This window comes from Mauremys reevesii, linkage group 2 (assembly GCF_016161935.1).
Source record: "Mauremys reevesii isolate NIE-2019 linkage group 2, ASM1616193v1, whole genome shotgun sequence".
Taxonomy (NCBI): Eukaryota; Metazoa; Chordata; order Testudines; family Geoemydidae; genus Mauremys; species Mauremys reevesii.
In genome coordinates, this window is record NC_052624.1 from 155866270 (window position 1) to 155891836 (window position 25567).

The 25567-nt window shown below is 50.6% G+C and overlaps 2 protein-coding genes across 3 annotated transcripts in view; one reads left to right on the forward strand and one right to left on the reverse strand.

Moving 5' to 3' along the window:
- Positions 1-25567, forward strand: part of PBDC1 (polysaccharide biosynthesis domain containing 1) — a 53682-nt gene that overhangs the window by 15193 nt on the left and 12922 nt on the right. The window contains exon 2 of the mRNA XM_039522586.1: positions 1356-1520. Within this exon, the coding sequence (XP_039378520.1) occupies positions 1488-1520 (33 nt within the window). The 5' untranslated portion in view covers positions 1356-1487. The remainder of the gene's footprint in view (positions 1-1355; positions 1521-25567) is intronic.
- On the reverse strand, positions 16482-25295 carry NPM2 (nucleophosmin/nucleoplasmin 2). 2 transcript variants are annotated; one of them, XM_039522583.1, is made up of 10 exons: positions 25184-25295; positions 23558-23641; positions 22146-22231; positions 21081-21200; positions 20201-20294; positions 19411-19568; positions 18615-18640; positions 17888-17924; positions 17181-17252; positions 16482-16566 (listed from the first exon to the last, which is right to left on the reverse strand). In XM_039522583.1, exons 2-9 carry the CDS (start codon positions 23619-23621, stop codon positions 17208-17210), a joined length of 630 nt encoding a protein of 209 aa, XP_039378517.1. In that variant the 5' UTR covers positions 23622-23641; positions 25184-25295; the 3' UTR covers positions 16482-16566; positions 17181-17207. The 2 variants fall into 2 exon arrangements, with proteins under 2 accessions (XP_039378517.1, XP_039378516.1); XM_039522582.1 differs by having other exon boundaries at positions 18615-18643; positions 25184-25291.

Genomic DNA, 25567 nt, shown 5'->3' on the forward strand with positions numbered 1-25567 from the left:
GGAGCAACAGGATGGTCCGGCCTGCGGTTCTTTGCCCACCTCCTGGCCCTTTAACAACCGACTCTCCACAGAGGTCTGATTTTAGCAACCGGTTCTTGAGAACCTGTGGGAACCAGCTCCAGCTCACCACTGAGTGTACCTCCAATCACACTCAGTGCCCCCAGTTCAGCTACACATCAACCACATGCACCGGCCTGCAGGGTTATTTCCAGTGGTTGGCACTCGTTTCTGGGAGTCATGGCTCCTTGTTTCTCTGGCCATCTCCGGAAGGGAGTGTCTCTAACAGCTGATCGTGAGACTGGGACCCAGGGCTCCTGGGCTCATACCTAGCTCCAAGAGGGAGTGTGTGTAGTGGTAAGACCAGGGTGCTGCAAGTCAGAACTCTCCTAAGTGCCATGTCTAACTGGCTCACTGCGAGACCTCAGGCAAGTCCCTTCATCTCCCTGTGCTTTGGTACTCTTAAATGGGGATACGATAAGGACCTACCATACAGGAGGCTTATGAGACTTCATTAGGTGATATGTGGTGACTGCTTTTGGATCTTTGGTCAGAAGCCACTGTATTAATTGTAGCCACTGCATGAGAAATGTATCTCTAAAGCAAACCTGGGCCTTTCTAACCAAGGGTTCCTTTAGAGCTAGATATCTGTCACCCTTTCTAATACACGTCAGTTTTGGCTCTCAGTGTGCAATTATCATGAAGTCACAAAACTGGAAGGTTATCTTCATGGCTGAGTTACTTCTTATTACCCCTCTAATTCATATATACTAGTAGAATCCATGTATATGAATTATGCACCGTAGTCATTCCCAGTCATGTAATGAACTTTCTAGCTATATGAATTACGTATCAAAAAGCATAACCACCCTGTGACTGCACTATAATTATATTGCCATTGGAGTGTCCTGATTATAAAGTGTGATTGGCTTCCCTAGCACCGTCACCTTTGTCCTTTATGATCAAATATACCCTTTCTGGAGCATTGGTAACGACACGCCGCCCTAGACTGGAGCAACGGTCCTTCTAGGTTTGGTAAGCACTCCACACAGAAAGAACAGGAGTACTTGTGGCACCTTAAAGACTAACAAATTTATTTTAGCATGAGCTTTCGTGAGCTACAGCTCACTTCTTCGGATGCATAGAATGGAACATACAGAGTCAACCTTGTCAGGAAAGAAACGGTAACACTTTTTAATCAATTGCATGAGCGCTCAGCTCATTTGGAGTCTGCTTGGGTCTCTGGAAACATCAGGTGCTTAACGCAAGGCATTAGCATAGTCACTTCCATGCTGGCATGACACCCACTCATGGGCACAGTCAGTCCCGTACTAACAGCTCCACACCTTCCCTTTCAGTTTCCTGCAGTGACCAACAACAGATACTTCAGAGGAAGGCATAAAATACCCCCCAGCATGCTGTGTGACCATGTGGCCTAATGGATCGGGTATCTAACTTCACATCAGAAGACTAAGGGCTTGCATCTCTTCATGGTCCATTTGCTTCAGTGCTTGGATACTAAGGTGATAAGTGCCTTATAAATACTTTTGACAGTTATCTAGATAATGCCCCTTATTAAGTCCCAAAGTGCTGCCTAGTGTTGCTGTGTATTATTAAACTGCTGCTGCCTTTTGCCCCAGAGATGGCTCCATTTCACTGGTGGACCTGCCCTCGGTTTACTAAGCACTTTGGCATGAAAGGTGCTACAGAAACGAATGTAATATTGTGTACTTCAAAGGTGACCTACCATATCCCAAAAATAGATGCTAATGCAAAGAATCAGCTGCTGAAGCCGGGGGGGGAGGGCTGGTGGCCAAAGAAGGAGATTGGGTTCTGTGTGACTTGGGTGACTCTCACTATTCCCCATGCTCCCCTTCTGGCCTCCTACAGCTTGTCCGTTCTGCTGATCAGATCTCGTCTGAACAGGACGGTGAAGAGCTGACACAGTGCAGAGCGCAGCCCAGGACAAATCACATTCAGTCTCACGTCACCTAACTCCATTTTTCCCAAGCACCAGGCCATTTTGTGTGTAGACAAGCCTGTATTGCTCATTACACTTATTGCCTTCTAATGGATTCTCAGGTCTTTGGAAAAAGAACGAGGGGTACTTGGGGCACCTTAGAGACTAAAATTTATTTGGGCATAGGCTTCATGGGCTAAAACCCACTTCATCAGATGCAAGCAGTGGAAAATACAGTAGGAAGATATATACACAGAGAACATGATAAAATGGGGGTTGCCAGGCCAACTCTAACTAGACTAATCAATTAAGGTAGGCTATTATCAGCAGGAGAAAAAAAAACTTTTGTAGTGGTAATCAGGATGGCCCATTTCAAACAGTTGACAAGAAAGTGTGAGTAACAGTAGGGGAAAAATTAACGTGGAGAAATAGTTTTTAGTTTGTGTAATGACCCATCCACTGCCAGTCTTTATTCAAGCCTAATTTAATGGTGTCCAGTTTGCAAATTAATTCCAGTTCTGCGGTTTCTCATTGGAGTCTGATTTTGAAGTTTTTTTGTTGAAGAATTGCGACTTTTAGGTCTGTAATTGAGTGTCCAGGGAGGTTGAAGTGTTCTCTGACTGGTTTTTTAATGTTATAATTCTTGACGTCTGATTTGTGTCCATTTACTCTTTATTCAGATCTTTGGGGCAGGGACCTTTCCTTCATGTATGTTGATACAGTGCTGAGCGCAATGGGCCCTGATCAGGGTTTCTAGGCATTGCTGTAATATAGATAATAAGAAGTCGCTTTCACACTCTGTACCTTGGTTTCCCCATGTGCAAAATGGAGATGACGATACTCTGCTCTGTATAAGAACTCCCTATAGAAGAGACTAACGTAGGCCTTGTTGACAGTGGGGCTGTGACCCATTTGTGGTAGCTGCCCCACTCCCTAACCCATAGTGCAGACAGACAAAGCTTCTCCAAGCCCCGTTCTGAACCATGCAGCTTCTCCTGGTTTCAAGCAGGGATAAACAGTGCAGTTGCAAATAATAATCCCTAGTTCTTTTCATCAGTAGATCTCAAGCACTTTACAAAGGACATCAGTATTGTTAGCCTGATTTTGCAGGTGGAGAAACTGAGGCATAGGGGGGAAGTGACTTGCTCGCGGTCATTCACTAGGCTCGTGACTGAACTGGGTATAGAACCCAGGTCTCCTGAGTGCGAATGCTGTGCAATATCCACTGGGTAACGCTGCCTCCCCAGGTTTCCCTGGCTTCACTAGGGGTTTGCATTAGGGCAGTCATGTGGGTACCTGAACATCAGTGTCTGAAACCTGCAGTGCAGAGCAGGCCATACAATGGTTCCCTGGGTGGAAAGGGCTAGTGAGGGGCATAGGATTTTCTTGGGTTCTTTTTGCCGCCCCTCCCCCAATGATGGAGGAGCCCAGCAGAGGGTGCTGAGCAGGGCTGGGAGCATGCAGACCCCCTCCCCCTTTTGAAGTTTTAGTATTGGGGGGAAGATGTGATTTGGTGCTAACAACCCAAATTAAGCCTCACCTGGTGCTTTCTCACCTCCCCCATTCAGGAAATTCCCCCAAACCACAAAATGCAGCTTCAAATAAACAAAAGTGTTGATCTTCACTCTGGCTTGTGTGTGTAATGGGGGAGCGCCAGCTCCCATGGCTTCCTCTTTCCCTAGGCTTCTCCTATGGGAATGCTTTGTCTCATGTGATGATTACACTGGGAAGAGGTGCTAATATCACCTAGGGAACTGGCTAGCAGCAGCTTATCAGGGATCAGCTTCTCCACCCCACCCCCCAACCCTCCCTGATGTGCACATCAGCTGCATGGGATGGACTCAGACAAGGAAGGGAACAAATGGCCCATATAGGGATCCTGGGGAAAGGGCAAAGTAGTAGACATGGCTGTGTCTCTCCCTCACTCCCAGGGGGAAAGCTTCATCTGGAAATCCAGGGAAGGAGGAATGGATACTGAGGTAAAAGCAGGGAACTGGGAGACAGAACACCTGGATTCTGTTCATTTCTTTAGGAGGGAGTATTGTCTAGTGGTTACAGCAGGTACTCAGGCTTCCTGGCTCTGCCACTGACTGACTGTGGACCCTTGGGCAAGTCCCTTCCATGCTCTGTGCCTCAGTTTTCACATCTGTAAAATGGGGATGCTGATCCTGACCTACTACCCGAGGGGTTATTTCAATAGTATGCGCAAAGTGTGTTGAGATGCTCAGATGGAGGGAACCATAGAGGCACAAAGGATTTTATCATCACTTCTATCACTGGCATGTGCTTCAGTGTTTGAGAACCTTTAACCTCCAGCTGGACAGTGCTGTGGCACCAGTAACAGCCACAAAGCAGTTGCCTCCCATCTACTGTTACCCAGACCCATGGCTTTCAGAATTCACATGAGCGGGTCAGGAACATCTCTCCCAGGACCTCCCACAACTGATGCTTTGGATCCTGGTTTGAACGGTGGATGCGATACATGATCTCCTGTTGCATGTACATTTGCACACATGACGGGGTGTATGCAATACAGTTGTGCACACACCGGTGCCTTTCCCTGCAAGAGCATGGAATGCACTTGATTTCCTGCTGCCTCTTCCTTCAAACGTCTCACCCTTTGTGGACAGTTTCCCCTATAGTAACTCCACAGCCAATGTCCATTCTGGGCAGAAGGGGCCAGTAACTCTAGATATCCCCACTGGCTAAGCCACGCATGTGGGAGCATGGCCAAGCCTGGAGGCAAACCAGGGAGCCCATTTGACCCCCAATATACTCTCTATGCAGCACTGATTTAAAGGCCCTGCCAGCAGGGCCCAGGGCTAAATGTCCCTGTTGGATCATGCCCACAGCTTCCCCCGTCTCTGAGCTCCTGGCTTGAGCAGTTGCACTGCAGAGAGGGCAATGGGTCTCTCCAGAGGAAAACAAGCAGTGAGAGGCTATAATGGGATGATCAGAAGCCCAGGGCGCCTGGCCCAGGTGCATTTGGTTCTGCCGAAGAGCCTTTAAGGTCAGGAGCCACGGAGACTCTGAAGGTTAAGCAGGAAATGGCTCTGAGCCTGCCTCCATGCAGACACCCATCGCATAATTATATTGCTATATTCTGTCATGACCATACTAATGGGCTCTCCCACCTGAGAATCTCAGCATCAATCAGGGGGGAGAACCCAAGGCATCAAAAGCCCATGTAGGTTCTTACACTAAGCCCTTCACCATGGTATCTGGGCACTTAAGGTCATACAGCAGATAGGTGGCACCAGCTGAGGTCAGTAAGAAATGCCTGCCCAGGGTGTCATGCATGGAGCACTGTTTGGCATAGGATGGGGGTATTACACTCTGCTTTGTAGTATCCAGCAGTGGTCACTGTCAGAGAAGGGATGGTGGAGTAGAGGGACCCTTGGGCAGTGGAGATTCTGGGCTCAATGGGCCAGGAATCTGATTTGGCATGACAGGAAGGGGGTTACACTTGCCTAGATGGGCCCATTGTTCTGATCCCACATACCCATGTCCTCTGCCTGCTCCTGCAGCGTTGCCGTTCAGTCAGCAAGCCCATCTGGGTACTTGGGTCTTTCCAACACAGTACAAATAGCTGTCTGGAGGAGCTGGGGCCCCCTGCAAGGGCCAGAATGAAGCTGAGGCCCCTCGGACCATTATTGATGGCTGTGCCGAGACGCCACCGGAGCCCCTGAGGGTTGGAAACCTGTCCTCACTCGCCTCCAGGGCTCTGTTTGCCTTCAATCAAGAACAGCCGGCATCAAAGCATCCCCAATGAAAACAGATGTCAACAGCTCCTGGCTGATGAGCAGGGAGGGGGCAGGAGCTCTCCCCAGTCCACTATCCCCCCCCACACACCTTAGCCTGGCAGCTTCTCGCACAGAAACGATGTGTTTGTATAGCTGATTATTGTAAACAAAGTCCTTGGCACTCTCAAGTGGTCCTTCCATCATCACTACTGGCTTCCAGGGGTCCTCTAGAGAAGGCCTGGGGCAGAGAGGGAAAGCAACCAGCAGGGGAACCAGCCGTGCAGCAAGGAGGGGAGCAGAGGTGATGGCAGGATTGTGAGAAGGGCCTTGGCACACCGGTGGATGGAGCTTTCAAGCCAAGGAGCAAGAATGGATAGCAGGAGGGCTCAGTCCAGGAGAGGTGTGGCAGGAGTCCCCGTCTATCCTCTCTCCCCCTCTCGGACAACAACTGCTGACGCACGAGATGCGGAGAGAGAGAGAAACCAGGGAAAAATAGGAAATGAGTGAGAAAAAAAGAAGGGAAAATATAGTCACAGAGCAGGAGGGACAGATGGACACAGCAAAGGGATGAAGGAAGGGCCAACATACTAGTACTATCAGCTTCTGTCCTCACCATTTGTTTCCATGTCCAGTGTTTGCTGATGTGCCCTTGAGGCTTGTGTGTCCATCTGTCCGGACGATGCAGGCAGGGCCGGCTCCAGGCACCAGCTTATCAAGCAGGTGCTTGGGGCGGCAACTCTGGAGCAGGGAGTCACTTTCAGGTATTCGGCGGCAATTCGGCGGAGGGTCCCTCACTCCCGCTCGGAGCGAAGGACCTCCCGCTGAATTGCAGCAGATCACGATCGTGGCTTTTTTTTTTCCCCCTGTTTGGGGCGACAAAACCCCTGGAGCCAGCCCTGGATGCAGGATGCTCAGACGATGCTCAGACACACTGGCCTCCACAGGGACGTTGTCCTCCAGCTGTGTTGCCGCTGCCCTGAGCTCGCTGCTGCCCTGTCCCTACTCTCAGTGGGACTCCCCACCATGCCAACAAGAGACGCTGGGGATGGCCAAGCCCCTTTAGCATGACAGCCAGAGTCCTCACAGGCAGTGAAATGTGCCCTCCTTTGCACTTCCTGCCAGCTCCTCTCCCCTGCCTCGCCTGGCCCCGTGTTCCTCCCCTTGTCTGTCTGCATCCATGGCAAATGGGCTGTGAATGGGACCTACCCAGAGGAGCAGAGGGGCTGCTCTGAAGTTGAGGTGGGCTGGGATGCTGGAACACCAAGGTCAATAAGATAAGGAGGCAGCTCTGTTTACTCTGTCGGACATGGGAGGCAGGGGGACCCCTGCCCTTCACCTGAGAGGCCCCTTCCCAGAAGCAGTTGGCATTCTCTCCAGGGGCTGAGTGCATCTCAGCAGAGGCGGGGATTAATTTATTCACACCCACTCAGGAGCAGCCATCAAAGGGGCTGCTGTGTCCCTGCCCATTATAACCAGTGGCCATGTAACCCAGGATGACTGATGGGGCCATGCTTGTGGGGGCCTAACGTTGCCATGTAGCCACAGCTGGCAGGGGAGCATCAGCACGGTCTGGAGGAGGGAACCCCCAGCTGGGGGAACTACCTGGAATGACTTCCTAAAGGAGAGGGGGTTTCAGAGAGGTCACGTGTCCTCTTGGTTGGCAGAGTACACAGTATCGGGAGTAGCCGTGTTCGTCTGTATCCACAAAAACAAGAAGGAATCCGGTGGCACCTTAAAGACTAACAGATTTTTGGGCATAAGCTTTCACGGGTAAAGAAACCTCACTTCTTCAGAGTACATGGTGATCACATGTCCTCCTATGTGCAATCACATGTCACGGGTCCGGTGCATGACAGAGTGAGTGGTATGGTGCTGTGTGATCATGAGGGCCCAGTTGGTTGCATAGGTTCAGCATGGCATGGTCCCATGATGTTCCGTGCTCAGTCCTTGGCTGAGCGGACATGTGGTCGCTCAGTGCCTGTGCAATCATATCTCACACGGCTCAGTGGCTGACAGGGCGTACTGATCACGCTGGTACGTCTGTCTACACATCCGCTTACTTGATGCTCCATGGTCCCACAATGCTCTAGTGGTCCAGTCACATGCCCTGTTATGTGATCACACGATGCTACTGTGGGCATGTGATGCCCTCTCGGTTCATAGGACACCTGATGCGGTATTAGATGACCACCTCGTTGTCTGTGCCATCACCTCTGCTGTTAGGCCAGAAGTGACATGAAGCCCTGTGCTCCGAGGCATGTATGTAGAGGTATGTATGTTTCTGCCTCCGCTGTTTGCCTTCTAGCCTGCTCACTGCACAGGGTCTCTATCTGAGCTGACGGTAGCTCAGAGAAGTCTCTCTGGGGACCCCATAGCAGAGTCCCTCCAGAGTAGCCGGGGGCCCCTTGCCATGAAGCAGGGATCGGGGATCTGGTGCTGCACATGCAGGTGGCACTATCCCTGTCAGTCTCTGGAAACACTGGCTCAGAGCCATCCTCCAGAGCTGTACAGCCAAGGAGCAAATTGGAGGCGGGCAATAAACAGCTGGGTGAGATTGTGCCTGCAGGCTGACGCTCATCTTGCTGATGAGACCTCGGAGCGATAGGCAGGGCTGGGGGAGTTGCTGCTCAAGGCTGCCGTTCGTGTGGATCCTCTGAGCACGTGGGGGCCCTTATCGGTGGCTGGCGTGCTTGCCGGGCAGTGCAGGGGGAGGCCAGCATGCACGAGTCAGCTGGGCTGATAACAACGGCCAGAGGGAGTTAAAGGGCAGAGCACTGACCCTCTCAGCACAACCAGAGGAGAGAGCCAAGTGCTGTATTGTTCAATGTGACCAATCAAAGGGGAGAACCCAGGGCCAAAATTCTCAATGTGACCAGTCAAAGGAGCGAACCAAGGACCGAATTGCTCAATATGACCAATAATGGAATCATAGACTTCAAGGCCAGAAGGGACCATCATGATCATCTAGACTGACCTCCTGCACATCACAGGCCACAGAACCTCACCCACTCATAATCTCTGGCTGCATTACTGAACTCAAATGTTGATTTAAAGACGTCAAGTTACAGGGAATCCACCATTTACACTAGTTTAAACCTGCAAGTGAATCATGCCCCATGCTGCAGAGGAAGGCAAAAAAAAACAGGGTCTCTGCCAACCTGACCTGGGGAAAAATTCCTGCCTGGCCATAAACATCAGTTAGACCCTGAGCTTGTGGGCAAGACCCACCAGCCAGACACCTGGGCAAGAATTCTCTGTAGTAACTCAGAGCCCTCCCCATCCAGTGTCCCATTTCCAGTTGTTGGAGACATTTGCTAATAGCCATCATGGATGGGCCATGTGCCACTGTAGGACACCTCATTATATCCCCCCCCCCCGAAACGTATCAAGTTCAATCTCGAAACAAGTTAGACTGTTTCCCCCCATTATTCCCCTGGGAAGGCTGTTCCAGAACTTCACTCTTATCTAATTTCAAGCCTAAACTTATTGATGCCCAGTTATAGCCATTTGTTCTTGTGCCAACATTGGCCTTTACCTCTCCCATCCTGGTGATGTATTCATAGAGAGCAATCATATCTCCATTCAGCCTTCATTTTGTTAGGCTAATGAAGCCAAGCTCCTTAAGTCTCCTCTCCTAAGGTAGGTTCTCCATCTCTCTCTGATCATCCTAATAACCCTTCTCTGCACCTGTTCCAGTCTAAATTTATCTTTCTTAAACACAGAAGACCAGACTTGCAAACAGCAGTCCATATGAGGTCTCACCAGTGCCTGCATAATGGTAATAACACTTCCCTGGCTCTACTGGAACTTCCTCGCCTCATGTATCCCAGGACTGCATTAGACTTTTCCTCGGCCACATCATGTTGGCATCACATACTCATCCTGTGATTGACCAATACACCCAGGTCTTTCTCCTCCTCTGTTGTTTCCAACTGATAAGTTCCAATCTTATAGCAAAATTCTTGTTGTTGGTCCTGAAGTGAATGACCTTGTACTTTGCACTATTAAATTTCATCTCATTTCTGTTACTCCAGTTCTCAAGGTCATGCAAATCTTTCTGTATGATATTCCGGTCCTCCTTCATATTGGCAGTACCTCCCAATTTTGTGTCATCCACAAACTTTATTAGCACACTTCCACTTTTTGTGCCAAGGTCATTAATGAAAATGTTAAATAAGACTGGTTCCAAGACCGACCCCTGAGGAACTCCACTAGTAACCTCCCTCCAGCCTGACAGTTCACCTTTCGGTATGACCTGTTATAGTCTCCCCTTTAACCAGTTCCTTATCCACCTTTCAATTCTCATCTTAATCCCCATCTTCTCCAATGTGACTAATAATTTCCCATGTGGAACCGTATCCCAAACCTTACTGAAATCGAGGTAGATTTGATCTACTTCATTTCCTTTGTCTATCTTCTCAAAGAAAGGGATCAGGTTGGTCTGGCGTGATCTACCTTTTGTAAAACCATGTTGTATTTTATCCCAATTACCATTTACCTCTATGTCCTTAATTGCTCTGTCTTTCAAAAGTTTGTTCTCAGACCTTGCGTACAATTGAGGTCAAACAGATCAAAAGAGAGATCCCTCACCATCTCCTCCTGTGGTCTCCAGGCCAGCACTAAGCTCAATAGAATGGGGCAGCCTTTCTAATAAAGGCTCTGTTCCCTACAGACCAGTCTCTGGGATTATTCCTTAGCTCTGGCACCCCCAGCACTGGGCCTCTGGGGAGCCCTGGGGCTCTCTGCACAGATCTCTGGCACCGGGGCACAGTCTGCAGGGCTTCCCCCACTCTGATGGACAGGTCCTGTGTCTCCCTTCTTCATCCTGTGGGCTTCTCAGTTCTCATCGTGCAGGCAGGGAGGTGTGGTCCCTCCCTGTGATGGGAACATCTCCAAGGTGCTGTGGGCGCAACACATGGCCAGCAGCCATCGAGGTGCCGGAGAGCAAAGCGAGGAGGGGCCTGTTTGTGGAAGCGGGCTGTGCGGGGAGATGAGCGCCTATGTGGGGTCGTGCCTCCTATCAAAACCTTCTGCAGTGATGGCCTGTGGGGAGCCACTGCACCCGCCCGGCTGCAAGGGAGGGGATCTCTCTGCACATCACAGCCCCCCCCCCCCCCCCGGGCCTGCAGCTGCCACAAGGAACTGGATCACAGGCAGCGCCGCAGGACTGAGGGGCTCAGCTTCCTCCAGCTGCTCTGCCTGCCCGGAGAAGTGGCCTGCGACAGGAAGGGACCTGGAGGCTGTCAGGCAGAGCTAGCTTCCTTACAGCAATACCCTGCCCACGCTGGCCATCCAGCAGTGTCCCACAGTGACGCCTGGTTACCACTCCTGGGCTCCTCTCATGACATACTGGAGACAGAGCTGCTGCTGTAGCCCTCGCTTCTCCCTGCTGGCTTCCTCCAGCCGCCTCTCCTCTCACAAAGTCTCCAGGCTCGGTGCTCCAAAGAGTGGTTTCAGGGGAGGGGCCTGAGTAGCCAGGAGGCCCCCCTTGGAATGAAGCCAGGCACTGGACCTGCAGGGGCAGCTGCTGTGACTCACCCTGCACCGCTGCCTGACTGGCAGCTACCCGACGGTGGCTTCACGCTTCCAGCGTTTATGGCGTCCCCATTTGTCTGCTGCTGGATGTGTGACTCCAGCCCTCAACAGGTGGGCTCCATCTTCACAGGGGCCGAGCCCTTCACACAGCCCCGTCACTTCCAGCCTTTGATCTCCCCTTGCATGCTGGGGCCAAAATAGATTGTTAACAGCAGGGCAATGCCAGCGGGGCACTGGGTCCCTAGAACGTGCCAGCCAGGGCTCATGCCTGGATGGGCCATGCTGGGCCATCTCCTGGCTGAACAGGGACCTGCTGACACACCAGCTCCCCTGTTGAGAGGCAGTGCCAATGCAGGGTAGGAGGTACCCATACAGGGTGCAGCCACTGTGTAGGCTTTGTCCCCCAGGACCATGCGGTAACAGTCCTGCTGTGGCATCCCCCTGCTGCACCAGTCCCCCAGGTACTTTGGGGCTGCTGCCAGTGGGCAGCAGGGAGCAGGAGGGCCACATCAATTCATGATTGTCCCTGCAGTCCACGGGGGAGGGCCATCCCAAGAGACGACCACCCTGTCCTGCAGCTCTGTCTAGCTCCCCATCTTCTGGCTCATGGACTGTTGCCCAAGGCCTTGGCACTTCAGTGGAGGTGGGAAGAATATGCTTTAGTTCAAACTGTTGCCTCTCCCCGGCCCATGCTGGGACCTGGCTTCTATTGCCCAGTCTAAACAACACTGCCTCAGTTTCTCCTGTAAGGAGCGACCTGGATAGGGGATGCAGGTGCCCTTTGTCTTAGTGATTTAAGTAGCTACCCAGCTCAGGCCAGGGAGAGCAATGAGACGAGGGATGAGTATTAAACAGCAAGATCTGCCGGGATCAGACTGTGGAGAGGGAAGAGCCCCATCAAGCCCCATCTCGTCTCTGTCCCAGAAGCCAGGTCAGGCGAATCCCCTCCAGTGCATTCTCCACCTAAGCTAGTGGTATGGGCTCCAAGGGATGGGGGGATCCCAGCCTTTCCCAGGAGGCTGGCTCTGCAGCCTGGGAGATCATGCTGCTGAAATGCTTTTCTCTGAGACTCCAGCTTTCTTCAGTTTCATCTCCCCAGGGAGAATGACGGGCTGAGTCTCATGGCAATGCCTGGGGTTGGAGGGGGGTACAGAGAGAGAGAGAGAGAGAGTGTGTAGATCAGATATTCCCTTCTGCACCCCTAAACCTCTCATTCATTATCTCTCTCTCTCCCTCCCTTCCCCACTCGCCCCCCTCTCCTCCCTAGGGATAGCAGCAATCCCTTTTGGTTCATCCCCCTCCCCCAGGTCCAGTCTCCCTGCCACACACCTGGAAGAAAATTAAAGCTGGCCATTGTGGAAGGTTTTGCTCCCCTCTTGGAGCCAATCTCACAGCACAGCAGTCTCCCAATATGCTCCGAGGGGTGGCAGACCTGCCACAAATACCTGCTAACTCCAGACCAAGGCCAGGTCAATGGGTTATAATTGTCTCTCCTGCTGCTTGGTAATCCTCTATTGTCTCCTATTCACAGCCACACTTGTTACTCTGGGGACAGACTATGTGTGCGTGTTTGGGGGGGGGTGAAGGGGGTTCTCCTATAGGGACTTTTGAGCTGTCTGCTAGGGTATGAGCTTTTAAGAGAGGGGCATCTACTGCTTCAGAGAAAGAAACTCCAGAGCATTGTGGGGGTGATCTGTGCAGGCCGCACTGCTAATGGCAATGAAGATGAATGTTTTACAGTGTCGGGGGTGCCAGCTATCCCAAAGCACTTCACAAACTGCACCAATAAAAGGCTCCTTCACTGAAATGCAACTGCATCTGGGGTGCAGTGTCACAACCAAGCCACACACAGGAAGGGGGCAGCAAGGGACATGTTGGCCAAGGATGGTAGGGTAAACATCTACAGTTTGGGAAAGCTTGAGAGGGGAGCTTAATGTTGGGGTTGGATGGTCTTGTAGCCAAAGCAGAAGGCAGGACTCCTGGGTTCTAGATACCCTGTGTGAGACCCTCACTGTGCTATGTGTCAGTTTCCGCCTCTGTAGAGTGAAAGCTTGTCCTAGCACGGGATTGGGGTCGATAGGAAGGGGCTGTCAGATCTGTTTAGCATGGAAGGCAGATGCTACGGCCATGCTGGAGCCCAGCACTCCTAGAGCCAGCAACCCACTTTACTGCTTCTCTTAAGTGGAGCAGCTGGGTTTGCCTCTGTGGGTGACCTGGTAATTAGGGGAGCGTGTGATGCCCCAGCTGGAATAAGGGGCCTGGTGCTGCTGGGGGTACTAGCTGGGGTTAGCAAAAAACAAGACCCTGGCCAATCTTGCTTATTAAAGATCCCATGGCACCTTGGCTGAGAGTTGAACGTTAACCCGCTGTTCTAGCCAAAGTCACCAGTGATTCCAGGCAGTGGCGGTGGATTCTTCACTGCCTATTTTGAATGGTCAGCTAGCTCCACTCCCCTGCTGGGAGGGGCAGGGGTGGAACTGAGAGTGGGGGTCAGGCTTAGGGGGCCCTAGGAGCCAGCAGCAGAAGAGCAGTGGTGGCTGTAAGTCAGGCCTGAGGGGACATCATGGGTCCATCTGCACTACGATAAGAGACGGCCCGGCTCAGTCTTGGGATGTGGCGCTAGAACATGGGAGTGCAGACATTTGGGCTTGGGCCGGAGGCCCTGTGAGGGGGTCAGGTGTCAGAGCCCAGACTCTAGGCTGTGCCCCACTCAGCTGACCCAGCCTCTGGGAGTGGGCACCATGGGAGCATCGCCATCCCCAAGAAAGGCCTCTGTGAGTGAGGGGAAGTGGAGAGCTCAGGGATCCCTGCCCCTCACTCTCACCCTGACACAGCAGCACTCCCAGGCCCCTGTTCCAAGCAGAGATGGGGTGGCCCAGCACTCCAAGCTGAAGACCACCCAGCGTCTGTGGCCATCCGGCTCTGGGACTGCAGAGTTTTTATAGCCCTGGACAAATTGGGAGCCTGGCCAGCAGAGCAGAAGTTGGATTCAGTAGCAGAAGCCTCTGTTCCTGCTTCCCACCCCCCAGCACTAAACCTGTCACCACCTCCATCAGGCTCCCTGCAGTCAAGCCCCAGCTCACATGTTAAGTGGCCCCTATTTAGCTGCCCTCCTGCAGATGCAGTGTGGGGTGGGGGGACCAGCTACTGCAGGAGCAGCTGGGCAGAGACCACCCTTTAGACCAGGGGTCAGCAGCCTTTCAGCAGTGGTGTGCTCAGTCTTCATTTATTCACTCTGATTTAAGGTTTCACATGCAAGTAATACATTTAAGAAAGTCTCTTTCTAGAAGTCTATAATGTATAAACTATTGTATGTAAAGTAAATAAGGTTTTAAAAATGTTTAAGAAGCTTCATTTAAAATTAAATTAAAATGCAGAGCCCCTGGACTGGTGACCAGGACCCGGGCAGCATGAGTGCTACTGAAAATGAGCTTGTGTGCTGCCTTCGGCACACGTGCCATAGGTTGCCTACTCCTGCTTTAGGCAGCCCCCTCCTCACAGAGCTTCTGCTAGACATTGCATGCAGGACAGCAAGGGGTCTCAGTCAGGCTGAGCAGGGAGGTTTGTGCATGGACAATGGGGTCAGAAGTAGGCCAGGGATGGCAGAGGGGCAGGCTGCCCTCTTGTGGGGTCCCTATCCCCGGGAGAAGCAGCCCTTGCATTAGGCAGATGGCACCCAGCCAGTGCTGCGCCGCTGCAGCCAGCATAGCCCAGTGAGCACATTGCTCACTCCGCAGTCCCTTCTCTTTGTACCATTCCCAATTATGTCATGTCTGCTGGCTGCCAGTGTAGCCCCATGGCCCTGTGCACATGGCCTCTGGTGCATGCCAAGCAGCAGAGGCTGCCCTCTCTCCTCACTGCCATGTTCCCAGTTCTAGGTGTTGTACTTCCTAGCCACACAGCTACAGGCCAGACAGCCCATGGGAAAGGCTAGCATACCCCATACGGACCTCAGTCTAACGCTGTAGCAGATGCTGCCCCAGCTCCTGACAAAGATATGCAGGTGAGAAAATCTAGGTTATTAATAGTCTGAGCTGGCTCAAGGGGGTAGAAGGAAGCTGGCAGACTAGGAGAGAGAGGGGAGTCTGCCCTAGCAGCCTCCAGTCCCATCTGAGCAGAGACCAGTGCCATTCCTGAAGTTTAGCCTGGCAGTGTGGGGTGACATTTCTGAACAAGCATAGGTGCTGGAAAGTACTGCTGCACCCCTGGCTTGAAGTGGTTTCCATCATATACAGGGTTTACAGTTTGGTTCAATGGCTCTCAGCACCCCTGTGAACAAGGCTGGCTCCCTGCCACAAGCTGGTGCAGGACTGGAACCAAACTGAGTTTGAGGCTACGCATTGTTACCAAAGCAGATGGCATCTCTCTTTGGAAAATGAGAGCTATATACAGTGGCTCACTTAGACAGCATCCCTGCTCAACTAAAGATGCCGTTCTAGTCTCACTGGGCTCAGAAAGACCTGGCAGACATCCGCCCATGAAACCGCATTCCATACTCCCCCAGGAGCTGAGAGCCCAGCCTCCAGCAAACCAGAAGGTTGCTGAGCTCTTTCCTTTTGCAGTGCTGTCCTCTATAGCACCAGAGCAGTATTACACTGCGAGAGATGCAGCCTCTTGGACTACAGGGTGTTCACTCCAGCAGAGGAGCCTTTTGACACATCTGATCAAGCTGCTCAGAAAGTCAGGACTCCAGCCCAGGAGGCTGGAAGCTATTTCTCATCCTGAAGAGGAAGGGTCTAGCAGATTTAGCTAGGGCTTGGAGCGTGCAGCAGGAGAGCAGTCAAGGTTTCTCCTGGGTGTACACCATGAACTGCTGTTGTTCATGCAGATCATGCCCCCTCCACTTGATTTGAAGGGGGAAGTCTTAGGTATTCTCATCACATGACCCAATACAAGCTGGGCAATTGTCCCTAGAGTGTAACACCCACTGCTGTTGCCTGTTTGGTAGATGATCTGCAGCTGGAGCATTAAGGCCCCACCCTGCTGTCAGTGTGTCTGAAAACCTCTTACCAACTATGCCTGCAAATCCCAGGCTATGGGGAGATAGTGGAACATGGACTGGTCTAAGGTGTGCAGCCAAGACTAGATTATGGCTAGAATTTGAAGCTGAAGGAAAAAAAAAATCTGACCCTAGTTGTGGGGCCTGAGTCCATCCTGAAATTTTGGCTTTGGCTCCTTGGAGTCACTTGCTCTGTCCAGAGGTGCCCCACCCTCTTCCAGGCTTAAGGAGCAAGTGAAACCCAGGGTGCAAAATAAAAGGCCCTTTATTGTTTCTAAAGACATTTACAGAAAACAGCACAAAAATCTCTCTGGTCTCTTCTGTACCAGGCCCTAGAAGGCAAGGGGAAACCAGTCAGATTTTCACATGGTATAAGGGCAGAGTCCTGGAGCACTTCTCCAGAGACAAGACACTAGTTTGTACCTCCCACAAAGGTACCTTGCCCCACAGATGGATTCCAGTTGGTTTAGAGCCAGTGCACAGTATGAGCATTTGTATAGCTTCAGACCAGCGAACGACACAGTAAGTCAGAACCTGGGATTCCTACCTCTAAGCTCCATGCATAGGCTGCTAGACCATTTTGCTGGCAGCTGGATACTATGCCAGTAGCTTCCTGCCTGAAGGATTCTACTTTGTGGATTATCCCATTGTATTATAATCCTTAGTCCTCTCCTTAAATACCCTTCCCCAATTAGGTGGCATTTGATTAGCCATTTTCCCCACACAGTACCACTAGATATAGCATGGTGCATCCAGCATTTGCCCAAGGGAGGACAACGGAGTGGCCAGACAGTTATGGTTTCCCTAGCTGCTGCATGCATGGGGAACTTGGGACACAATATTGGTCCCTCCATGACAATACAGCCATCAGCTCATCTCCTTGGCAAGGCCTCATCTTGGTGGCTTGCTCTACTCAGCCAGCCTATGGTTTGCAGAACAGCCTTACCTTGTAGATACCTCGCTGCAGATCAGTCTATTTCTTCACTGCTGGCTTTCTCCCTCTGCCAGCTCCTCTTCCCTGCAAAGGGAGCAAAGCGAGGCTATGGCTTTAGAGTAGCACGGGCCAGCGGCTAGGCACCCTCACATTCAATGGCCCCACTCGCTAGGCCAAGATGTTAATGCAGAGCGGCTCTGCACTGCTCCCACAACAGCACATGGAAAGTGATTAGACATTAGAACTAGACAGCAAGAGCCCAATTCACGAGCGTGCAGATCTAAGCCCAGGTTTAGTTATCCATATGCCTGTTGGTTATTTTTCCTGTCAGGGTGGTGTTTTCATGTTTGACTGTCTGCCCTATTTCAGGGGTTGTGAGCTAATTAGAAGCAGATAGTGGCATGTGACAGACACCCACCAGCTGCTAGAATATCTGGTACTCATTTTTTCAGCAAGTGATTTAGATAGATGAGTCATTTGCAGAGTGTCTTTTTACCTTTGACTAGTACTAGTCATTCAGCTCTAGAGACAGTGAAGCAGAGATAAAGCAGCCACAGATTAAATGGAAACACGAGCCCCATGCGGAACAGAGGGACAGCTTTAAAAGCCATGTTTGCTTCAGAAGAGACTTCCACGTTTCTCAAGCCAGCATGAATGCGATTCATGTTTCTCCCTCAGTCCGTCCCAAGGGGCACAGAGATCACTGCTTGGCGTCTTACCTTGCTGGGAATGACATCATCATCAGAAGGAACACTGCTGCTCGGAAGAGAAGGGAAGAGAAGTGTTGAGATTAGATTCACTCCTGAAAACTCATGCCATACGTTCAGATCTAACGACAGGTACTGAGCTTGCGCCTCTCCTTGGGTCAATCCAGCTGTTAGTGTTTAGGTTTTTAGCATGAAGTTACTTAAACCTAATTGGTGGCTTTGGGCAGATGTGATGGGGATAAGGGCATGCCAGCGTTCCTCTGGGATTTCCCTCAGCAATTCACAGGACAGTTATCCCTTTGCTCTTTCCCAGAGTTAGGCACCAGCGCAGCACTAGCCAAAAGGCTGTTATCTCCGATAGACCTGGAGGTTAGTATGGAATCATAGAATGTCAGGGTTAGAAGGGACTTCAGGAGGTCATCTAGTCCAACCCCCTGCTCAAAGCAGGACCAATCCCCAGACAGATTTTTGCCCCAAATCCCTAAATGGCCCCCCTCAAGAATTGAACTCACAACCCTGGGTTTAGCAGGCCAATGCTCAAACCACTGAGCTATCCCTCCCCCAAATGTCAATGTCACTGTGTATTTCCTGGCCTATGGAATTCTAGTCCCCTCTTGCCATGAGATCCTTAGCTTCCACCTGTGCCAGAGATCGGTCAGGCAGTATTCCCACCATCTCATCTAGAGGGTGCTATCGAGACTGTTTGACTCCCCTGCACCGCACCATTGATTATACTCACTTCTCTTCCTCTTTCTCCATCTTCTTCTTCTGGGAAGAAGAAAGCTTGAGTTAGATTTGACAAGGCTAGCACAAGTTCTAAGTCACGGGTCGGGAGAGGGCATTTTTTGGAACTGCCTGAGCATAATTCTCCAAAGTAGGAAGAATTGTGTAGCTTGTCCCTACAGCAGGAAAATGGGTTATTGCACAGGCATAGATCAGCTGTAGCAGCAAGAGAACTGTCTGTCCATGTGGGACTTTCCCCAGTGAAGAGAGGGGTCGAAGCACCATAGAATACATTCCAGAGATAGCAGTGACTTGGGAGCTCTATGCCCACCACCGAAAAGCAGACACCTCTGGGCTGGAGCATAGCTGTTAAACCCTTAGCAATACTGTACATTGGAGGATGCGGTGTTCATTTGACAGTGGAGCGGGGTGCGGGGAAGGAGAGGTTAGGGAGCAGAACATTACATACAGTTAGCTACACTGGAATTTAGCCAAGACACTCGTTACCCTCAGGACTCTTGGGGACAGGAATACAGTCTTCAGTGGTCACAAGCACTCAGGAGTCTCATGCTGGAGAGATCACCTCCAGCAGAATATCAGCCGCTTCTCCGGGTTCATTGGGTGAGCCAGCAAGATTCTGCAAGGCCCAGGAGACTAGATAGCTAGTTCACTCTACTCTCACTAGTCACCTCCATACCCGGGGACAGATTCAGAACCAGCAGGTACACCAGGGAATTAGTGGTGCTGCCGTGGGAGGAATTGGGACATGCGACTGGCAGTGGGTGCTCCTTGCTTGACAGTTCTCGCAGTACCTTGGCAATGCTACCCCGCTTGTTGGAAGCTGGATGCTTGATGGCTTTGGGAAGAGAATCCTCCTGAGATTCTTCTTCCTCAGCCACCTCCTTCTCTTCCTCCTCCTCCTCCTCGTCCTCCTCCTCATCATCATCATCCCAGGAGAGATCCGGTACCACTGTAAAGCAGAGCAGCCTTGGCTCAGAGCTGTTCATGCACCCTTAGAGTGGCTAGACATGCTGGAGCCTGTCAGTGACCTGCTGCCCATATCGGGGACTTACACACTTGGTTTTATTCTGGGCCCTGATTAGAGCAAGCCCGACGAGCTGCAGTTAGTTATGGCAGAGACACTCCTCATTCCAAAGAGATGCTAACTTGAGCCAAGTTTGGCCCCATTGAGAACTTAGGCTGCAGCACAGCTCAGGTTACCTGGATGTGTTGCTGAGGTTAGTGGCTCCTTGGTAGGAGTGGGAGTCTTTAGAACTAGCCACTATCCCCAGAGCACACCTGCCAGCCATCCTGCCTGGAGGAAAGGGTAGGGAAGAGAACCTGCAGTTAAGAGGCATGCAGTGCCCCTGCTCTGACAGTGGGATGTTGTGCCGAGATTGTGGCCTTCCTGTGCCTGGAGATGGTGGAAAGTCATTGAATTCCTAAGGTGCTGACACTTGGGTAGGTCTTGGACATCCTCTAGGGGACAGAGTAGATCCAGCAAATGCAGCTCCCATTGGAGCCAATGGGCATTGCATTACATTTACACCAGGGTTGACTTGGGCGCAGATCCCCTCTTCCCACCTCGCTCCGTTCGCTTACATGTAACGTGTTGTCCAGTGATGTAGACTGGGCCAGAGCCAGCTCTCAACCTGAAGGTGACAGGAGGAGTCAGCTCAACCCCTACCATGGTGGCCTGGAAGAGATTAATGTCACAGGTTATTTGGGCCTTCATCTTTCCCCCACATCCTCCTGCACTGCCGACAGACAAATGCCAGAGCCTGGAAGGAGGTTCCCCCATGCATTTCCCTCCTACGAGAGTCTAGAGCTAGTTAATTTAGAGACAACACAGAAGTTGGTTTATGCACAGCTGAGCATTATCAGTGCTGGATTTTCAGTGTCCTGGCCTGTTGGGTAAGCTACCCATCTCCCCAGTGATGGTCTTTGTAAGCTCTTCAGGGCAAGGACTGAACTGCCTAGAAGGGCTGTTAGCTGGAAGAGCCATGCATGCATTGCTGCCTCACTGGGCAGCGGTGAAGCAGCAGTGTCTGATTGATAACAGGTTATGCTGCGTACTCAATTAGAAGCTATAGCTGGAAAGCAGGTGTGCGCCGAGGCCTGACAGGATCCTAGAGCAAGTCTTTAGGAGGAAAAGGAAAATGAAGGCATGCTTATTTTGCCAGGAGCTGAAGGCTGGGTGGGTGCACTCAGCCTTCAGCTCATGCATTTTCCCCTCCCTAAGGGGCTGTTGCCACATCAAGCTTCCCTTTGCTATTCCCTTTGCATTCGGGTTTGCTCCAAGTCTGGCCTTTTCTAGTGAGCTGAGCCAAACTACAGAGTTCTGCTCACAAGCCATTCAGATCTTGTGTTTTTGTTCAGGCCCATCTCTGGTTGGACTTTATGCTTGATCTGAGCTAACCCCAGTTCAGTGTCATTGTCCCCCCACCAGAGTCCTTTAAGAGACTGATGAGCTGGCACTCACCATTGGCAGCACTGAAGGTTTCAGAGTTGCTAGGGGCACAGGCGTGGTATCGTGGCTGTCCTCAGAGGGTACAATCTCCACAACATTGAACTCATCTTTGGCTTTTTCTCCTAGGCAGATCTTTGGGTGAAAACATGAGTCATCAGTACCCCTTTAGTGGCAGAACTCCAGCAACATCTGTGAAGGCACCAACTCTAGACTTCCCCCCCCTCCCCCGCCAAACTTCAGGCCTGGGAAGGAGGGTTCCAGACAAGTCTATAGGGCCCTAGCCTAGGGTTGGTCCCATCCAGGTTCTCAGGACCATCCCTTTGAGGTCACTGGGAGGGTGCTCTATACACACTGCCAGCTGTCCCGTTTTATGGGTTCAGGAAAGGTCTTGGTATTTTGTGCCTCAGAGGTAGCAACCCTACTAAAGCCTATAAGCCAATAAGGAAGACCCTGCCACTGCTCATTAGAGCTCCACCACACTTTCTGCCAGTCCCAAGGGCGAGTGGGCTTCCTCGACTGACTGATCAGGGCAGCCATTTACCCTGGCAGAGATCAGGGGTGGGAGAATTAGGGCCTATCACCCCACACAGGTTGTTCTTCCATGGCAGCCCTTGTGGACATGAGCACAGGAGCAGACAGTGGAACACGGAGCATAGATACTCCTCTGCAAAACATGCACCTCCCTTCTATGGCTGGAGCAGGCCAGCCTTGCAGGAAATGGTTGTACTGAATGGACTTGGGCAGGCTGGTCTGGTGGTAGTGCTCTTTGAACTGCCATGCAGAGAGCCATGTTACAGGTACCCTAAAGCCAGTAGTGTCAACAAGCATGAATGAGTGCATGGCCCCAGGCAAGGGAATAATGAGGCCATTCTCTTCTCTCCCTGCAAGGTCTGTATGCCAGATGGTTCCAGCAGTGGGAATGGTCATATTTGAACATCATGGTACCTAGATTAGGGGTCTTCTCTTCTTCTCCATGTCCTTATATTAGCTTCCAAGGCCAGCCTGTGCTTAGCTGCCCACCAATGCCCACGCCCTGCCCGATAACCCTCTACGGGCAAGGATAGGCCAGGTACTCACTGTCCGCAGGGCCAGCTGCTGCTCATACTTCCACTCATCTGGGATCTTGAATGTATAGGTTTGTTTCTCATGGTTTAGTTCACATCCTGTGGGTGAGGCAGAAGCCCAGTCAGGTCAGCTCAGCCCACCGCCCGCCCCATTCTCTGCTGAGTGACGTCTAGGCCTAAGTGTCAGAGATGGTGCTTCCACCACACCTCCTTTTTGGTAAGGGGGGGTGGTAGGAGAAGAGACATCAGAGAAGCCACCAATACATAATTGCCCCCCAACTAGAGGCAGCAGTTTGGCTCCCCAAAGCTCCTCTCTGCTTCCTGCACCTGTCAGGCAGGTTGTTATTAGAGCCAAAACATTGTCCCATGGAGCCGCCACAGCTGTTGATCAACGGGAGCCAAGAGATGCTTAAGACATAGGGGAAGAGTTCACTTCCTAAGAGATTAGGGAGAGAAGAAGAATCGGGTGGCAGTTTAAAGAGGTACAAAGTAATTTGACTGCTCAACTCAGAGATAGACTAAAGAGGAGACTGTACTGAGATGATTTTCAGGCAGACGGCTGTCAGACAACCTAGGCACATCCTCACCTCTACATGAGAGCGCTCTCCAGATACCTACCACTGGAGCGTGGGTTCTCAAGGGTTCCAGTTATTTGGTTTGTCACCGAGAGGCCGAGCCTCTCTGCCCCTTGGAAGAGTGGTTTCATTTCAGCTGAGGGCTGTGATTGTCAGGGGAGCCTTGCAAGACACTTCCTGAAGTAGCCCGAAGCCACCTAGTTATTACAGCTTATATTGCAGTAGTACAGAGGCCATAGTCAGGTTGAGGCCCTGTTGTGCTAGGCACTGGACAGGAAGACATATGGTCCTCCCTGCCCTCCTGTGTTTGTACGGTTCTCAACCTTTCCAGCCTTCCGTACCCCTTTTAGGCATTTGATTTGTCTTGCCTACCCCTAAGTTTCATCTCACTTAAAAACTACTTGCTTACAAAATCAAATGCAATAAAATAAAAGTGTTACAGGACACGAGTACTGAGAAATTGCTGACCTCATTTTTACCATAGAATTCAACAAATTGATTGGAATATAACTGTTGTACTTACATTTCAGTGTATAGTATATAGAGCAGTATAAAGTCATTGTCTGGATGATATTTTAGTTTGTACGGACTTTGCTAGGGCTTTCTACGTAGCCTGCTGCGAAACCAGGCAAATATCTACATGAGTTCATGTACCCCCGGAAGACCTGCGGGTAGCCCTGGTTGAGAACCACTGGTTTAGACAACAAGATGCAACAGGTGGACAGACAAACAAGCAGATGGGAGGGATGACAAGTCAATGGAAACTTGTTTCAGCTGCATTCATGGCTCTTAGTCACAGTATACAGAGAAATTATATCCCCAGAAACAGTCATGAGAGACAGGTTCTTACCCCAGATTAGAGACAGTGGCTTCTCAGATTTACTGTTGCTGTTGGCACTACTGTTAAGAGCCATGGTTCCTAGGATTTACTTTCCTGGGAAGGAAGAAGACGTTACTTAGAGTGGAGTCTTTACTAAGCTAGAAAACTTCACAACAGCCCCACTGATATAGGATTTAAGTTTTCCACAGAGTTTAGGCCAGAAAGAAGCATTAGATCTTTCAGTCTGACCCCCTGTATCTTACAGGCCATTAAGTTTTCACCCAACTACTCCAGTATTGAACCCAATAATTTGGGTTTAACTAAACTCCGTTTGGATCTGAAGAATCCACCATTCCCATCACAGTTTTTTTCCAATAGTTAACACCCTCACTGTTCATTTGGGCCTTGTTTCCAACTGGAATTTTTCTGGCTTCAGCTTCCAGCCATTGGCTCCTGTTATACCTTTCTCCACAGTATTACAGACTCCGAGGACCTAGTATTTTCTCCGTATGAAGCTACTTAAATGCTAATCAAGTTACCACTCAATCTTCTTTTTGGTAAACTAAAGAGATTGAGAGACTCAAAGAGCACAAGGAGAGACATTTTCCAGCCCTCAAATCTGTCTGGTGCTTTTCTGCACTATTTCTAGTTTTTCCAAGAGCCCCTCCCCCTCCATTTATTTTGGAAGTTAAAACAAGTTTACAGATCCTTGCCAGGTAACTATCAGAAACAAAACCACTCCTTGTAAAAGTGAACTTTTGTTTAGCGAGATAGAATACATGGACAGAGTCATCAGATCACTCTATAACAGGATCACTCTACCACATTATAGAATGAGCATCATTACACCCAGGTCATTTCTAGTGAATTTATTAACTGAGCAAAATCTCTATATGCATCTTTTTAACACCAGAACTGGACACTTAAACACATTGGAGTTTAGCAGGGGCACCAGCAATTCCTTGAAGCAAGATCACTCCAAACTGTAGTAGCCATTGTTTATTAACTGAGTAAAACAAGAGCAACAAAGGGCCCCAATCCCAAACACTTAGGGTCTGATTGTAAGTGGTGCCAAGCAACTCTAGCGCCAGTGGCTTTCAAACAGAGTGGAGGGTGCTCAGTAGCCTTAGAAGTCAGATCCTGACCATCAAGAGCATTGTGATTGACTTCAACAAGACTGCTCACCCTGGCCAGCATTGATCACAACCACTATGATACAGCAAGATACTCTGCTCTTTCATTGCTTGCTAAGAGGGAGTTGCTCTGCTGGTCCAATGAAATCAGAGCCCTGTTTTTCCCCAGCACTGGCAAGATAGGGCAAGTTACAGTTTCACAGCCTCACTGTTGTGTCCCTGGTTATTCCTAGGGGGGTACCCTCTCCAAACAGCACAGCTGCAGTTTTCAAGTCCAAATCCCCCGGCCATCAATGGTGTTTTGAGCCTAATCCCTTTGAGCGCCTACTGCAATCCTACCACTACTTTCTTAGCACTAGCCACACATAAGAGGGCAGCAAATCTCTGCCTTCCAGGAGACATTTAGGACACACAGTACAGTACACTCAGATTACATCTCTCCCAAGGACACAGACCTTGCTAACTGCAAGAGGAAGCTTTAAAGGAAAAATAAGTGTTTGTTAACTTGTATTTGATAACTCACCTCACTCACACAACTTAAAATAGTCTGCTAAAGGGACTGGCACTAGCACCCCCTGCAAACAGAGTCCTCCTCCTGCCTCAAGCCACTTATAAAGTCAGATCAGGTGAGTGGGGTCAATACTTCACCCAATCAGCCTCAGTCTTGTTGCTAGAAGCTGAAATGTGGCCTTAAGGAGGAACAGCCCTCTCCAAAGAGAGACAGTTCCACAAACTCACCCTGGCAGAATGCAACCGTGGAAATCAAATCTTGATCATTAGCATCTAGCACATCTACAGCACTTTTCATGTTGCAAATGCGTTACAGATACTAATGAGTGAAAGAAACCCACTGATCAAAATCCCAGGTCTCCCACAAGAAGGGAATTTATAAAAATCAATCAAGGCC